Source organism: Haliaeetus albicilla, chromosome W (genome assembly GCF_947461875.1).
Source record: "Haliaeetus albicilla chromosome W, bHalAlb1.1, whole genome shotgun sequence".
NCBI lineage: Eukaryota > Metazoa > Chordata > Aves > Accipitriformes > Accipitridae > Haliaeetus > Haliaeetus albicilla.
The window spans coordinates 29,463,301-29,480,015 of NC_091515.1; the positions used below are offsets into that span (position 1 = coordinate 29,463,301).

The 16,715-nt window shown below is 44.3% G+C and overlaps 1 protein-coding gene across 1 annotated transcript; it reads right to left on the minus strand.

Annotated features, from left to right (window-relative positions):
• Positions 1-6,518: 6,518 nt before the first annotated feature.
• On the minus strand, positions 6,519-8,142 carry LOC138683399 (uncharacterized). The gene is given in 2 exon segments (XM_069775114.1): positions 6,519-7,094; positions 7,096-8,142. Coding segments are annotated over 2 exon segments (1,623 nt in total).
• Between the last annotated feature and the right edge of the window lie 8,573 nt (positions 8,143-16,715).

Consider the following 16,715-nt stretch of genomic DNA (forward strand, 5'->3'; position numbering starts at 1 on the left):
GCAGCTCAAACGGCCCATCCCATTGGTGTGTCTGAGGGTCACGCACGCGGACCAAGGGGTAGGGGCCTTTCTCTTCCGTGCTCGTAAAATGTCGTCGCGCCGCCGTCTGCTCCAGGTCCCCTCGAACTGTCTGATTTAATGAAGTTAACGCAGTTAACAGAAGACGCTGTGTACGGAGAACAGGTGAGTTATTCCGTAACCAGGAGGGCTCCTCCTGCTCCCCCTCCCTAAGCCGATCGAGCAGGGTCTTTAAGGTTCGATGTGCTCGTTCTACAATGGCCTGGCCGGTGCTATTATAAGGGATGCCATTTTTACTTAACAAACTGAACAAGGTAAAATTATTACAATAGCTAAAATCACAATAACTACAATAATGCCCATAATTCTTTGAGCCAACCCATTACCCCTAATGACCCAGACCATGAGGACTATGAGGAAGATGAACCATCCATACATTCTTGTGCCATCTTGCTCCGCGAACTCAGCCCAGCAATCGGTAGGTGCCAGCTTTCCTTGGGGGTCCCCACAGAGGCAACAATGGCCTCACCGTACACCAGCCCGATGCTCTTCGGAAAATCCCGGTATTTATACATTTGCAGAGGAACGGGTTTTAGCACACGTGGCCAGCGGGTGCCAAAAGTCCGCCTCGGTTGCAATCTATGACGCATGCGCTCGCTGGCCAGGCGCGCTGCACGAGTCATAGCCATCTTGTCTATTGGTTCGTGGGCTTTATGATGCGGTTGCGGTGCACAGAGAATCTTGACCTGTTATGTTAGCCAAGGTGACCTATACATTAGTTTTTGACTGAGGTGGTATTCATATTGCCACACCATCTATGATGCTCCAGATGATGATGGTCGTGCAAATTCAACAGGAGTCCGTCGTGGGCCTGTACCTGTGAAAACACAATCAACCTCGTTCCCAGGATATTAATGGAAATAGACCTTACCCCTAATTTTGGCTTCAACTAACTTTGACGTTTACCCCACACTGTCTTCCCATAATCACACTATGTTTAATCAAATTATGCTTAACACACTTTTTACCTAAAGCAAGTTCTATATACAATAAGGCACGCTGTTCTAAAAACCTCCCTGAAGGACTCAATGTCCGCTAGTCCTCTAAAGTGTAATACTCTATTAGTCAGAATCTGTCGGATCAGTGGCTCCAGCACCTGCCGGTGTCATGCCAGTTGCTATTGGGACAATTCCGGGTCCAGCATCAGTGCGAAGCCATGGCTTGACCCACTTAGCCGGGATCCAGTGAAGGCCTCGATCTGTAAGCAGACACATATACCCTCTCCCAGTAAGTTTTATTTCTGCCGGTCCGCACCATTTCCCGGATTCTGGGTCCTTATACATTACCATGACTCCTGTACTTTGTTGGTTCCTTTCCGCCTGTAAAAGAGCATGATGCACTACCATTGGTGGGTCTTTGTGATCACCTGTCAATGTAAGATAATTTAGCACAAATAAGGCTTTGGCCAATCGTTCCTCTGGGAGTAAGCCCTGGGTTCCCCCCTTTTGTTTTTGCAGCATGCTCTTTAAGGCTTGTTGGCCCGTTCGACAATAGCCTGTCCTGTGGGAAGATGTGGAATACCCGTACCATGGTGAATTCCCCACAAATGACAAAATCGAGCAAATCGTGTAGAACCATAGGCTGGGCCGTTGTCCGTCTTAATTTCTTTAGGCACACCCAGCACTGCAAAAGAAGCGCGAAGATGTCATTCAATATGTAAGGCCTTTTCTGCAGTTTGTGCCGTGGCCCACATGGCAGCAGGATAGGTATCAATACACACATGCACATAACGCTTTGCACCAAACCACATGACATGGGTGACATCCATTTGCCACAACTGCAATGGCAAAAGACCTCGTGGGTTAACCCCACAGCCCAAGCCCAGCCCTTCCTTTTAACAATCGGGGCATGCTTTGACGATACCTTGGGCATCAGTGAGTGGTAAGTCAAATTGCTTTGCTAACATCCTAGCGGGTTGGTGCAAGAACGCATGTGATTGCCGTGCTTGTTGAAAACGATTCCCTGGAGGAGGCTCCCATGCCACTGCAACCAATTGGTCAGCTCTGTCATTTCCCATTTCTCATCTGCACGTGCGGTCCTACCAAAGAGTTCTACCAGAGGGGCCATATCGTCATTAGTGATACCGCAAAGATTCCGCACCCGCTGGATATCTCCCACAAGCTTCTGGCCATCATGTACCGATGAAATTTCTCATGTTATTTGAACCTTCTGAGGTTTAACATTGCTAGCATCTATGTGCCACCCCAAATACTTCCAAGGTGCTGCCTTTTGCACCTTTTCAGGAGCGATTATTACTCCGCGATGGCTTAAGATGTCCTGCAATTGAGTTAAAAATTTCATCCTGTGGCAAGTTCCTTCCCGCTATCAAAATGTCATCCATAATGATAAATAATTAACTGAGGAAACTGCTTTCTTACAGGCTCTAATGCCCAGGCCACATACACCTGACACATCGTGGGGGAATTGCGCATTCATTGCGGTAACACGACCCAGTGGTATCTCTTATAGGGCTCTGCCTTGTTAATCGATGGTACCGAAAAGGCGAACCGTTCAGCGTCATTTGGGTGCAAGGGAATGGTGAAAAAACAATCCTTTAGATCTATAATTAACAAATCCCATTCTTCTGGAAGCATAACTGGAGACGGCAAACCCAGCTGCAGGGCTCCCATACTGTGCATCACTGCATTCACAGCTCTGAGATCATGTAACAGTCTCCATTTCCCACTTTTCTTGGGAATGGTAAATATTGGTGTATTCCATGGACTAGTAGAAGGAACAACATGTCCCGCTCTCAATTGCTCCTCAGCTAACTCTTGTATTTTTAGCAGCCTTTCAGAATTTAGCGGCTACTGATCAATCCAAACTGGCTCATCTGTTTTCCAGCCCTGCAATGCCAAAATTTGGATTGATCAATGGCCATGATGGAGGCCAAATATGTCATGAAATAATCGTAACATCAGCTCCTGTATCCATTGTCATCGGTTTCTTGACGATAACTCCGTCAGGCCCTTCCAATTGCACTACCTTTTCTGGTTTACCTCTTGTTATGTCCATGGCAAAGTATACCTGCGGTTTCCCTGTGGAGCCGAATCCACCATCTCCACGTTGTACTTCACCTGGGTTCGGAACACACGACCTGAATGGAACTAATTGCGCTATTCTGGTACCTTTAGGAATAGAAACAGGAGGGATTAAAACATGAATCATAATTTTCACAGTCCCACAATAATCTGCATCGATAAGCCCTAGGACTACCAGAATTCCTTTTAGAGCTGTTGAAGATCGCCCCATTAAAAATGCACTAAGCCCAAACCCCAAAGGTCCCTTTATGTTGAATGTCTACTGCGGTTTCCACGTCCACTCCGGAGCTTCCTGCAGTGGCGGATCTGGTAGTTGCGAGGCTGCCTGAGGGCCGGCAGCCCAAGCCCCTTGCATTTGTGTCGTCGCGCGAGGGGCCTTGGCGCTAGGTGTAAAGTTTCCCTTCTTCCTGCATTCTTGGTGGTATGGTTATCTTTCTTACAACTGTTGCACCGACTTTTTGTTAGCAGAAACTCTACATTGGCTCTTGCTGTGTCCAAGTTTACCACAATTAAAACACTTGACCGAGGGTTTCTTACTGGCTTTATCAATAAGCGGATTCCGTATTGACTCACAGCAGTCTTTAATTTCTCAAGGACTTTCCAGTGAAACGCCTCCCATCTTTTTTGTCCATTATTTTGTACAACAACTGGGAATGCTTGGAGCATAGTCCCGTCCACAAGGGCATTTTTTTATTACTCCCCTCCAATGCCTCTCCCTCTCGTCCGCAGAGGCTACTGCAGGCGGCTCCGCGTCTATCGCGGGCACAGTTGGTTTCACCGTCTCTGGTTCCGAGAGGCTGGATGGATTAAAGGACGGTGGCGGGGGCGCGGCTGGTTCTGCCCGGGCTCCGGCCGCGGCCGTGGCTGGCGGCGGCCATTCCATGGCCGGCTGACATGCGCCGCTGCAAATGGGCGGGGGGGGGCGGAAAGGGAGGGGAGGAGGGAGGGGCCAGAGGAAGCGCCGGAAGGGGTGCAGATGACGGCTCAGCAGGCATAGGCTCAGGCAAAGGCTCAGGAGGCTCAGTCCGCTCTCCCGGCAAGGGCGCCTGATTTCCCCCGCGGGGGGTGTTTCCTCCTCTGCCACAGTCTCCATCCCCCGCCACCTCCCAGCTATCCCCTCTGCGGGTGGCCGTTCCTCCCACTCTCTCAACCGACGGTATAAATCTCCCCCGACATCCCCGCCTGGAACCCAGTCCAAGAGGCACTCCCCCGAGTCCCCCCGAACCACCCGCCGCAACCCCCCCCATGGATACTGCGGAGGGGGCACATCCGGCCCCGCTGGTGCCGCCCCTACAGGAAAAACCTCCGTCTCTGCCGTACCCTCCGCGTCCATGCCCTCAGTCAGAGATGGACCGCTCTGTGAACCCCGCTCCACGGCCGCCCACTCCGTCTTGAGTCTGACTTACTGTCCCCGAGGGCACTATCTCCCTCTGTTCCTGAGGCGGCGCTTCATCCGCAAACAAAGCAGCTCGCGCCGCCAGCCAGCACGCCCCAGCCTTCTGTCCTGCCGCGACCACCTTCTCCACTTTTCCCCAACTTTCAATCGTTCAGCAGCTCCGCGCTCGCCCACGAGCGCAGATTGGAGCAAAGACTCCCGAATCTCTCCCCATTTTGGGGGGCTTAAAACTTCTCTAGGAGATCCAATGCCTCCGCGGCGCAACATCCATTGGATGCATTCGCCCGTGGGGCCCTTCCTAATCGTTCCGCGGGCACCCACCTCATCAGCCAATACCTTCAATACCTTAATCACTTGCGCAAGTTCCATCGTCGCCTGTGCGACCGATCACGTCGGGGTCACCATTATGTAGTGTTCGCTACATATCAAGGTGCCACGATTAGATCACTGGTGGGCCCGGACCAGGGAAAGAGACAGATAACACACACAGTGTGAGCGCCAACTTCCGCCTTTTATTGCGCAGTTAATTCCTTTTATACTAACAAGGGTAGGCGGGATTACAGATACGTCATAGGGCTGCGACTAACCCTCCATCTTTCCGTGACATCGCGAGATCTTCCGAACGCCGTTCCCTACAGGCCGGCCCCGAAAATATTTTCGAAGACAGCTCAGCCAGCCCCGAAAAAATTTTTGACTGGGGCTCGGCAGCGCAGAACCAATTTTCAACAGGGGCTCAGCTGGCCCCAAAAAAATTTTCGATGGCGGGTCGGCTGGCGCCAGAAAAATTTTCAACGGGCGCTCGGCCGGCACCAAAAATATTTTTGACGGGGGTTCGGATGGCACTAAAATATTTTAGAAGGGGGCTTGGCCGGCGCCGAAACAATTTTCGACGGGGGCTCTGCCGGCCCCAAAAAAATTTTCAAAGGGGTTGTGGCCGGCCCAGAAAAAATATTCGACGGGCGCACAGCCTGCCCTGAAAAAACATTTGACAGGGGATCGTCTGGCACTGAAAATATTTTCGATGGGGGCTCGGCTGGCGCCGAAAACATTTTCGGCGGGGGTTCTGTCACGGTCCACCTGGTGGACTCGTGATGGTTCGTTTGCTACGATCTCGAAAGTGCAAAATTAAGGTGACCAACACCAAAGGGGATAGCAGTAATCACACAGTAAAACTTTATTGCATTGCCTGTGAGGAGGCACGCGATAGTTAGAGATGGGTGAAAAAAAGGAGAAAAGTAAAGTTAGGTTTAGAGAGAGGAGAAAGAGGGGTTATAGCTACCACCGCTGATCTCACGATGTCCTAACGGTCCCGGGTCCAGCTGATGCTGCGTCGTCGATCGTCGTGGTCCTTGGTGGGGAAGCTTCCAACTTCCGTTGTTCAGAAGTCATCTTTTATGCTTAGTAACGCACCTTGCTCCACCTCTGCCTCAGGAGTCTCCACCCTTCTCAGAATACAATTATCATATCTCCGCCCTTCTCAAGCGAGGCTATCACGCAGGCGCGGGGTCAGTGTCCGAGGCGTGGTTAGTCTTGGAGGCGGGTAGCCTTCGACCAGGAGGTGTGTTTTGGTATTATTATAATGAAGCAAAGTTCGTCTAAAGTTCATGATTTCTTCGTCGGTGTTATGCCAACAGTGGCAATTCATCCTTTTTGACAGTAGCTATGCGGTTATCTCTAACGGTTCCAGTCAGGTACCTTCCAGGAACCTCGTACCACCCATTCCGTCCTTGGGACCGGCCGCTGCGCTCCAAACAGGCCATTGTCAGGTAATGTACTGTTCATGTTCCTGATGACAATGTTGAGACAATGCTGATTTTCTGACCGACTCTTACACCACCCCGTGGCTCAACATGGTCGTCAGGACCGCTTGGTGGTAGCATGATAAAGGAGAAAAAGAAGAAAAGGAAAAGAAAAGAGAGAGAAAGAGAAGGAGAGAAGATTGAAAGGCAATTACAGTGATATCAATTACAATCAAAACTGTTTATCAATTGATTTGGGGATGTCTACATTGGATGGGACATCAAGCATATTATATGTAAACGTGTTAACCGAGTCATCATTTTCCAGGTTATGGCATACAATACTGCTGACAAAACCAAACTGATCAAAACCAATATCAAGAGAACCACGATGGGGTGGCACAACGTGTTCAGGATGCCTGTAGCAGTAGGCGACCATCCGAAAAGTGTGTCCCGCCATCTATGTTCTGCATCCTTTTGCACTCTTTCTAAAACTCGGTGTATTTCTTTCACATCATGATGAACAGTTATTAAGGTTTTCTGTCCGTTTTCCCTAATTTTTCCCAAAATCTCAACCAAATCCTTGTGTTGTAATAACTGTTTTACCAAAGTGAGATTCATTCCAATGGGTATAGGTAACAATTCATCAGTCAACATATAGTTAGATTGCAAAAGTTGGTGGGATGTGACCGGGGCCGAATAGGAAAAATCACATCCGACAATCTTAGTACAATTACAAACACAGAAATTTGAATGATTTTTAGTCTCTACAACTACCTCATCTACAGATAGAGAGTCACAAACAGTCCTCAAACATACACAGCCTTTGCCGATATATATATATACATATGAGTACTGTTTCAGGGTTTTCATTAGGATGAATCTCAAAATGGCAGATATTTTGTTCAGTATCTAAACAAATATCTTGCGCCTCAATTGCATTACCTTCACAAACAAATCCTTGTTGTTCTCGTACAATACAAGATTCCAAATTAACAGTTTGCCATTTTTCATCCACCTTTCGGGCCCATACTCTATGCTCAGAGGGACAGAGTATAGTTCCGTTGTGGTTCAACCCTAATGCGATAATGGGATAAATTGGGTATATGGTAGCATTATATATAGTAAGCACAAAAATTGTAGCTAGGTTTGTAACGGGATCATAAGTAAAGTTCACCAGATTCCACCAGGATTGGAGTTCCTTCTCAAAATCAGTGGCACTGTCCCAAATTATTTTCCGAATTTCAGTGGGGAGGATACCTTCTTCACCTTCTCTTATAATTGAGGCGGCTACCGACTGCGTCCATATTTGAGCCTGGATACAACTGAGAGCCAAAGAGAGGTTATTTTGGATCACCCCAAGTGCATCAGTAATCAACTCGTGGTCCCTTACATTTACCTTTTCCCATTTTGGTAATATATTTGACAACAGCCACTGGTTAGTCCCTAAAGCCAATAAAGAAGATCGCAAAGGCTGTTGTAATTTAGCCAAATCACTAACTGAGGTAGCCAACTTGTTCATTATTACTTCCGAATCGATGCTATTTAAAACTCCCAATCCTGTTCCCAAAACACCGGTTAGGTCTCTCCGTGTTCTTCTTATGGGAAGAGTTCGTTTTTGCAGCCAGGTTGTCCATCCCTCGTAAGAGGTCCTTAGGAAAGGTGAGCAAGCTGGCTGAATGTCTGAAACATTGTTCTGCAACGACAATTCAACTTGCTTGAGAGACCATGCCGGGTTAAACAACATTTGTTGTAGGCCCGTATTTCTGATCACATATGGTCCAATTTCAAAGGTTTTTGGGCTAAGCACGACAATTGGTTGAGTAGTAGGTATTACAACATCTATTTTAAATTCTCTCCAGTATTTAGTGTTATTTTTACGACACATAACTTTATAAGAGTATTGTACAGCAGTCAAATTTAGCCAACAGTCTAGGTTTTGATTTTGACACAACAAAATAGGGCCATGTGGTCCAATTCCATAACTGTCTGTGGATTCAATCAACTCGTGGTCCCTTACATTTACCTTTTCCCATTTTGGTAATATATTTGACAACAGCCACTGGTTAGTCCCTAAAGTGATCAGTCTGCATCTTATTGCAATGTTATTTCCTTGTACCACTGTGAAAGAGGGTATAACTTCATCTTTGTCAGTTAGCGTGAAAAGGGTATCTATGCCATTGTGCGTGACTACTGCAACAAGCATCACTAGAGGCCTAGTTACAGCATTAATTTTGAATTTAAATGTTAGGCCTGATAGCCCTCCTGTCGGTGGATTAGATCGCCAATCGCACACCACATAGACTGACTTGGTCAAAGTGAAATTATACCAACAATCTCCTTGTTCCTTAATACAGGATTTGGTGATTTCAACATTAGTGGTACTTGGGTCTAGGGAGTAGTTACCGACATTCTTTTGACGGCAACACGTAATGAGAGAATCCTGCTTGTTACACCTCCATGCTGTAGTAGGACAGAGTTTCGCAGTGATGTTGGAACTAGGGTCCAATAGATTTCCAGAGATCGTAATTGAAGAGGCTTTCTCATGAAGACATCCTTCCACCTTTCTGCAGCCCACTTGGATTTTTTCTCCAATCGTTCCAGTCAGGACACGGACCCAGTCTTTCTTGTCCCATTCCCCCCACTCAAGTGGGTGGTACACTTCAGAATCATGCATTACTACAGTGGCTAAGTTTGGGAGACGGTCTTTGGGATACTGTCCCATACTCCAAGTATACTGGACAATAGCTTGGGACCGTGGCCATTCTGTATTCTTTTGGCTACAGATTAGTGGTGAGATACAAAAAAGTACTACTAATCTAATTAAGTGATTCATAATTCGTCCCTCGGAGTCCTTCTGTAAAACAAAAAGAAACAAAACTTGCCTCTCTGAGGCAAAAGAGATTAATGCTATACAGAAAATTAAAATGATGGAATTATCCAGCGAGTATTTATCCGATGCTCCTTCCCTAGTGTTACTGATTTGTTATTAGTTAGAACTGATTATATTTAATTTTAATAGGAATATGGAACTACAAGAAATATTTTAGCAAAATTATATATTGTATTTAACCAACAACTAACAGCTGTTGTGAAATCCCCTGTGTAGCCCTGTACCAAGGCCGAAGGAATTGGTTAAAATCATTTAGTAGGAACATTTAGAACTTAGATAACAGATGTCAGAATTTCAACTTAATAGGAACTTACTTAAGAAAGTGTATTATGTGTAACTATAAGAATTCGAGTACTGTCTGAAATCAGTTAACCACGGAAGCTTTGGTAAAGCTTTACCTCGATCTAATTAACGAGAATTCCAATCAGTAGAGTTAAGTGAGATTAACCAACGATTGTTTTAGTATAAGAATATTGATAAGGTGGTGTGACTGAGGGCCAATCACTAGAAATACTAAATTCAAGAATTAACATTGAATATACTTTATGTAAATCTAATACATGATGGCGAAAATCATACTGCGCAGAATCACATGAAAGGTCAACTATCGGACAAAGTGAGGAAGACTATGGAAGACCACCAGAGGGCTCCTGAAGACCACCAGAGGGCTTCACTGCGCCTGCGTAAAGGACATTTACATATGCTAATAACTTCCCAGAAATCTAATGAATATGCATAACCTTTCCTGGAAATCTAATGAATATGCATGAATAAGTTTTAATATAAGGTGTATTGTTTTGGTGTTCAGGTGTGCGTGGTTCGTGAGAGGACTCACCCGCGCACCCGGCCGTCAATAAAGAAGTGTCTGCTTATCTACACTAAATTGGTGTTGATAAGTTCTTTATTCCGAGTTTTTCGGCAACAGTTTCTGGCGACCCAGATGGGACCTCACTGAGAGAGACCGGAGGAGTCGGGGACCCGATCGGTTCCTGCCGGCACCGAGGATTTCTCGGGGATACCCATCGATCCCCGATCCATAAGGCTCTTTGCGACGTCCCCTGGATTTTGGTAAGACACTTCTTTTTTTAAACATTAAGGACAGTGGGTTAGAGTCCCCCCGGTGGGTTAGAGTCCCACCGGTATCGTCTGCCTGCCAGACGCGGCGAAAGCTGCGCAGGGTTGGACTAAAGGATCCTGAAGTGAAAGCCTAGGCGTCTGCCCGTAAGACATAAGCGAAAGCTATTGCTGGGTTGGACAATTTGGGAGTGGGTTAGAGTCCCACAGCTTTTGAGGATTCTGGGTTGGAGTCCCAGCTTCAAAAGCATTTTGGAAACTTTGGGTTTGAGTCCCAATTCCAAGGAATTTTTGAGAGTATATGTGTATCTTTGTGAGATATTTAATGTATTTGGAAGTATCACAAATCAGAATTAAGAGTGTGGTATAGTGTGTTATATGTGAGTGTGAGTGTTGTAAGTGTGAGACGTAGTGCCTCCAACTGAGGTTGGAAGTTTTATAAAGGGTGAATACATTTTGTGGGTTAATAATCTTGCCAGGGGATATTGGTTATGACTCTTGCCTAGGGAAGTCGGTTCTGTCCGTGCCCTAGACAAGCAGGTGGACTCCATTACCTGGCAACAACTGTTGTTTGTATTCGCTTGATATCTGGCATTTAATATATGTATTTGGTATTTGATATTTGGTTTGGTATCTGACATTTGATAATTGATTATTGATTTTTGATACTCGATATATATTTAATAGATATTTGGTAGTGGGTATAAATATAATGGCATTGGCCAAATTATTTAAGAGTAAGAGTATGGGAAATTTATCTACTGATGGAAAGATACCGAAAGCATCTCCGTTGGGATGTTTGTTAGCACATTGGGGTGAATTGCATGATGATTTGCGGAAAAGTCAGATGATTGAGTACTGTAATCATTGGTGGCCTCTGTATATATTAGAGGATCAGGAAAAGTGGCCCATGAATGGGACACTGAATTATAACACCATTCTGTAGTTAATGTTGTTTTGTAGAAGAGAAGGGAAATGGAGTGAAATACCATATGTGGATTTATTTTTTTATTTAAGACAGAGACGGGATTGGCAGAATGAATGCAAGCTGACTAGTAGGGACAATTTGGTAATGGCTATAACTTCTGATAAGAAAGAAAAGAAATGTGGTTTGGCATGTGATGTTGGAAAAGAGTGCTTAAAGAAAATAACTACCCCCAAAGAGGATGAAGGGCCAGAGTTGGATATATCCCCTCCCAGGAGAGGAATAAATTGGGGTCGAGAGCATAGAGAACAGATGGAAGAACCAGAAAGTAGTGGAATAGAGGATGTGGGGGAAGGACCGTCTGAAGTTGTAATTCATACCCCCATTTCTCGAAGGACCCGACAGCAGGTATAAACAATAGCAACAATAGCTCCCCTGCGGCAGGGAGTCGGTAACGATGGGCTGGTGTATGTAAAAGTGCCCTTTTCGGTTACGGATTTGATGGCTTGGAAGCAGGCAGCTGGAGTATATAGAGAAGATCCTGAGAGAGTAGGCAGAGTGGTGGATACTATAATTAGAACACAGAATCCAGACTGGAATGATTTACAGGTGATTTTTGGATAATTTGTTAGATGATACAGAAAAGCAGATGGTATTAAAGACTGGCAAAGCACAGGCAGAAGTGGCTGTACTGAGGGGGACAACAGGTGGAACATTAGAGCAGAACTTTCCGTCTGGGGATCCGCAGTGGGATCCAAATAACAGGGAACATAGCGAAAGGTTGACTCGGTATCAGAAATGGATTTTATATGGAGTTAAACATGCTATGCCTAAATCTTTGAATTGGTCTAAACTATATGAGGTGAGACAAGATAAGAATGAATCTCCCTCTGCGTTTCTGGAAAGACTGAAGGAGGTTGCCAGAAAATATACTGATTTAAGAGTAGATACAGAGGCGGCTCAGATACAGTTGGCTTTGATTTTTATGGGACAATCGGCACCGGACATAAGAAAGAAACTTCAGAAGCTGGAGGGAGAGGATTCAAGGAGTCTGAATAAAATGTTGGAGGCAGCATGGAAAGTATATAATAACAGGGAAAAAGAGGAGAGGAAAATCAGAGAAAATAGATTGTTGGCCGTAATAGCAGGAACAGCAGGCAGAGGACGAGGTGGAGGAAGAGGACGAGGTGTTTGTGGATGGGGAGGATCAATGAATTTTAGCAATCGGAATTTTAACACCCCCTTAGGAGCGAATCAGCGTGCTTTGTGTAGGGAGGAAGGACATTGGAAAAGAGACTGTCCTAAAAATGGGCAGTGTTCAGGAGGAAATATTCAGAAGGAGGTAGCCAGAATGATGGTTTTGGATGAATGAAGGGGACCGGAGGGGAGCCCAGCTGAGCCTCTGGTTATAATTAAGCTGGGAGAAAAGGAAGTTAAGTTTTTAGTGGATACAGGAGCAACATTTTCGGTATTGAATACTTGTAAAGGAAAAATTGGAACAAAACCAGCAAATATAATAGGAGCAACAGGGAAAGAGGAAAACAGACCATTCCTGCAACCTCTGGATTTGAAATTTGGAAATAAAATAATTACACATGAATTTTTGTATGTACCAGAATGTCCGATACCCTTGTTAGGAAGAGATTTGTTATCTAAATTAGATGCACAAATTGTTTTTGAGGAAGGAGAAATTTTTTTGAAAATACCTGAGTCAAGAACAGGAGAAATCTTGATGATACAAGAAAAGTGGAGGAGCAGGAAATTCCACCGGAGGTGGATTTTGCAGTGATTCCTACAGTATGGGAAACAGATATTCCTGGTAAATCAAAATTAGCAGCGCCTGTAAAAATAGATTTAAAAGAAGATGCAGGAACAGTAAAAATTAAACAATACCCAATCAAACCAGAAGTTAGGCAGGAGCTGAAGAAATTGATTGACAAATTTTTAGAGTACAAAATTTTGGAGGAATGTGAATCTGAATATAATACTCCTATTTTACCAGTCAGGAAACCCTCGGGTGAATACAGGTTAGTGCAGGATTTGAGAGCAGTGAATCAAATAGCCAAGGACATATATCCTGTGGTTGCAAATCCTTATACGTTGTTAACAGCGTTAAAGAAGACTCATCAGTGGTTTACAGTGCTTGATTTGAAAGATGCTTTCTTTTGCATACCTTTGGAGAAGGAAAGCAGAAAGTTGTTTGCTTTCGAATGGGAAAATCCACAAACCGGGCGAAAGATGCAGTTAACATGGACAAGACTACCCCAAGGATTTAAAAATAGCCCGACAATTTTTGGAAACCAGCTGGCAAAAGAGCTTGAAATCTGGAAACAGGACAAACCGAGGCCTGAACATTTACTTCTACAATATGTAGATGACATACTGATTGCTACAGAAGAAAGATTTACCTGCATACAGGTAACCATTGACCTCTTGAACTTTCTGGGACTAAATGGGTACAAGGTATCCAGGAAGAAAGCCCAAATAGCATGTCAGACTGTGATATATCTGGGCTTTGAGATTTCAAAAGGGCAGCGACAATTGGGAAAAGGTTGCAAAGAAACCATTTGTGGTATACCTGAGCCGAAAAATATCCATGAACTTAGAGCGTTTTTGGGAATGGCAGGGTGGTGTCGTCTTTGGATCATGAACTATGGTCTAATAGCTAAACCATTGTATGAGGCCCAAAAGAACTCTTCTTTTGTTTGGGGTCCAAAACAGCAAATGGCCTTTATAGAGTTAAAACGCGCTTTAATGTCTGCACCTGCTTTAGGCCTTCCTGATTTAACTAAAGATTTTCAGTTGTTTGTTCATGAAAGACAACGCCTGGCGCTTGGTGTGTTAACCCAGAAGATGGGAAGCTGGAAACGACCAGTTGGATACTTCTCCAAACAACTGGACACAGTGAGTAAAGGATGGCCAAATTGCCTTCAAGCAGTGGCTGCAACAGTAATGATCATACAAGAAGCTCGGAAATTGACTTTGGGAAAAACAATAACAGTCTATGTCCCACATATGGTGAAAACTGTTTTAGAACAAAAGGGGGGACACTGGCTATCTCCGAGCAGAATGATGAAGTACCAGGTAATATTAACTCAACAAGATGATGTAATTTTGAAAACAACTAACCTGGTAAATCCAGCGGTGTTTTTAAGTTCCATACAGGAAGAAGGACAATTGGAACATGATCGCTTGGCTGCTATTGAGTATGTTTATTCCAGTCGTGAAGATTTGAAGGATGTACCATTGGAGCGACCGGACTGGGAACTGTATACAGATGGTAGCAGCTTTGTGGAGCAAGGAATTCGATACGCTGGATATGCGGTAACAACAGACACCACAGTTATAGAAGCAGGAGCATTGGCAAGTACCACCTAAGCTCAGAAAGCGGAACTTATTGCTTTGATTCGAGCTTTAGAACTGAGCGAAAAGAAGAAAGTAAACATCTGGACAGACTCAAAGTATGCTTTTGGAGTGGTACATGTCCATGGAGCATTGTGGAAAGAAAGAGGATTATTGTCCTCTCAGGGATCAAATATTAAACACCAAGATGAAATTTTACAACTATTACAAGCAGTTCAAAAACCAGAACAGGTAGCAATCATGCACTGTAAAGCACACCAAATTGGAAACACAAAGGAAATTGTTGGAAATAATTTAGCCGACCGAACGGCAAGGAAGGTAGCAAAGGAACGAGCATTCCAAATGGCATGAATTCCTTCCAAAACAGTAACCCTTCCTAGGGAAAAACCAAAATATTCAGAAGAGGATAATAAGTTAGGTCAATTATTAAATGCTAAGAAAAACCTAGCCGGATGGTGGGTAACACCTAAAGGGCAGGTAGTAGTTCCACCCTTTTTGATGAGAGAAATAATTCAAACAAAGCATCAGGAATGCCACTGGGGAGCAGAAGCCTTAGTAACTTCTTTGCAAAAACAGGTGGTATCGCTCAAAATGTTAGGAATGGCTAAAATAATAATTGCAAAATGTGAAGCATGTTTGAAAAATAATCCAGTAATCAGGAAAAAGGTTCAAATGGGTCGAATAAAATCTGGTACAGAGCCTGGAGATTATTGGCAAGTAGATTTTTCAGAACTACCTAGGCAAAATGGGTATCGATACATCCTGGTGGGGGTTGATACTTTTACAGGACGGCCGGAGGCTTTTCCCTGTTGTTCCACACAAGCAAAGGAAGTAGTCAAGTGGTTACTACAAGAAATAATTCCAAGGTTTGGAGTTCCTATTGGAATTTCTTCTAACAGAGGTCCACACTTTGTCGCAGAAGTAGTCCAAAATGTTAGCAAAATTTTGGGTATCACATGGGATTTGCATACCCCATGGAGGCCACAATCCAGTGGGAAAGTAGAAAGAATGAATCAAACCTTAAAAAGGCAAATAAGTAAAATTTGCCAAGAGACTAATTTAAAATGGCCTCAAGCACTTCCATTGGCATTATTACGAATCAGAGTACAGCCAAAGAGTGGAACCTCAGTCAGCCCTTATGAATTATTGTATGGAAAACCTTATGAATCCCCAGAACCTAACCCAAACATGCATGTAAAAGGGAAACAAGATGTGTATAACTATCTGCTTTCCATAGGAAAAACTTTGACTGCAATTCGGAGAGCAGTGGTGTGGAATAGACCATTATCCCTGGAAGCTCCAGTGCATGACTTTCAACCAGGAGATTATGTCTATGTGAAAACGTGGGCTTCTGAACCCCTGCAGGAATGCTGGAAAGGACCCTTCCAGATACTGTTAACCACCTTCACGGCTATTAAGATTGCAGAATCGGATGCTTGGATACACTACACTTGAGTGAAGAAGGCACCTACTCCATGGAAGATTATTAGCCGTGACCCAAAGACTTTAAAACTGACTTTGAAACAAATATTAACTCTCAAGATAGTAGTGGATAAATGTTATGTGTAAATAATGTGAAAGTATTGAAATACTTTTCAACACTTTCAAAGGGGGGGAATGTTGCAAATATTTTGATAAAAGAAATAAAAATCTAATTATAAAGGAGTTTGGTTTGATTAAAAAGTAGAAAATTATGAAGCATAGGTATGGGAGTGTTAAGTTTGAAATGTAGCCATAGGAACTTAGGAACTTAGAAAATGTATAATGTGTAACCATAAGAATTCAAGTATTGTTTAAAATCATTTAACCACAGAAGCTTTGACAAAGATTGGTAGCCTTGTAGTGTTTGTTTTAGAAACTGAGGAAACCGTTATGGACACCAGTTTGCTGCTTGGAAACACCTGAGAGGTCAAGAAGCGGACGAGTGAGGAAGACTATGAAAGACCACCAGAGGGCTCCTGAAGACCACCAGAGACCTTCACTGTGCCTGCGTAAAGGACATTTACATATGCTAATGATTTCCTAGAAATCTAATGAATATGCATAACCTTTCCTGGAAATCTAATGAATATGCATGAATAAGTTTTAATATAAGGTGTATTGTTTTGGTGTTCAGGTGTGCGTGGTTCGTGAGAGGACTCACCCGCGCACCCGGCCGTCAATAAAGAAGTGTCTGCTTATCTACACTAAATTGGTGTTGATAAGT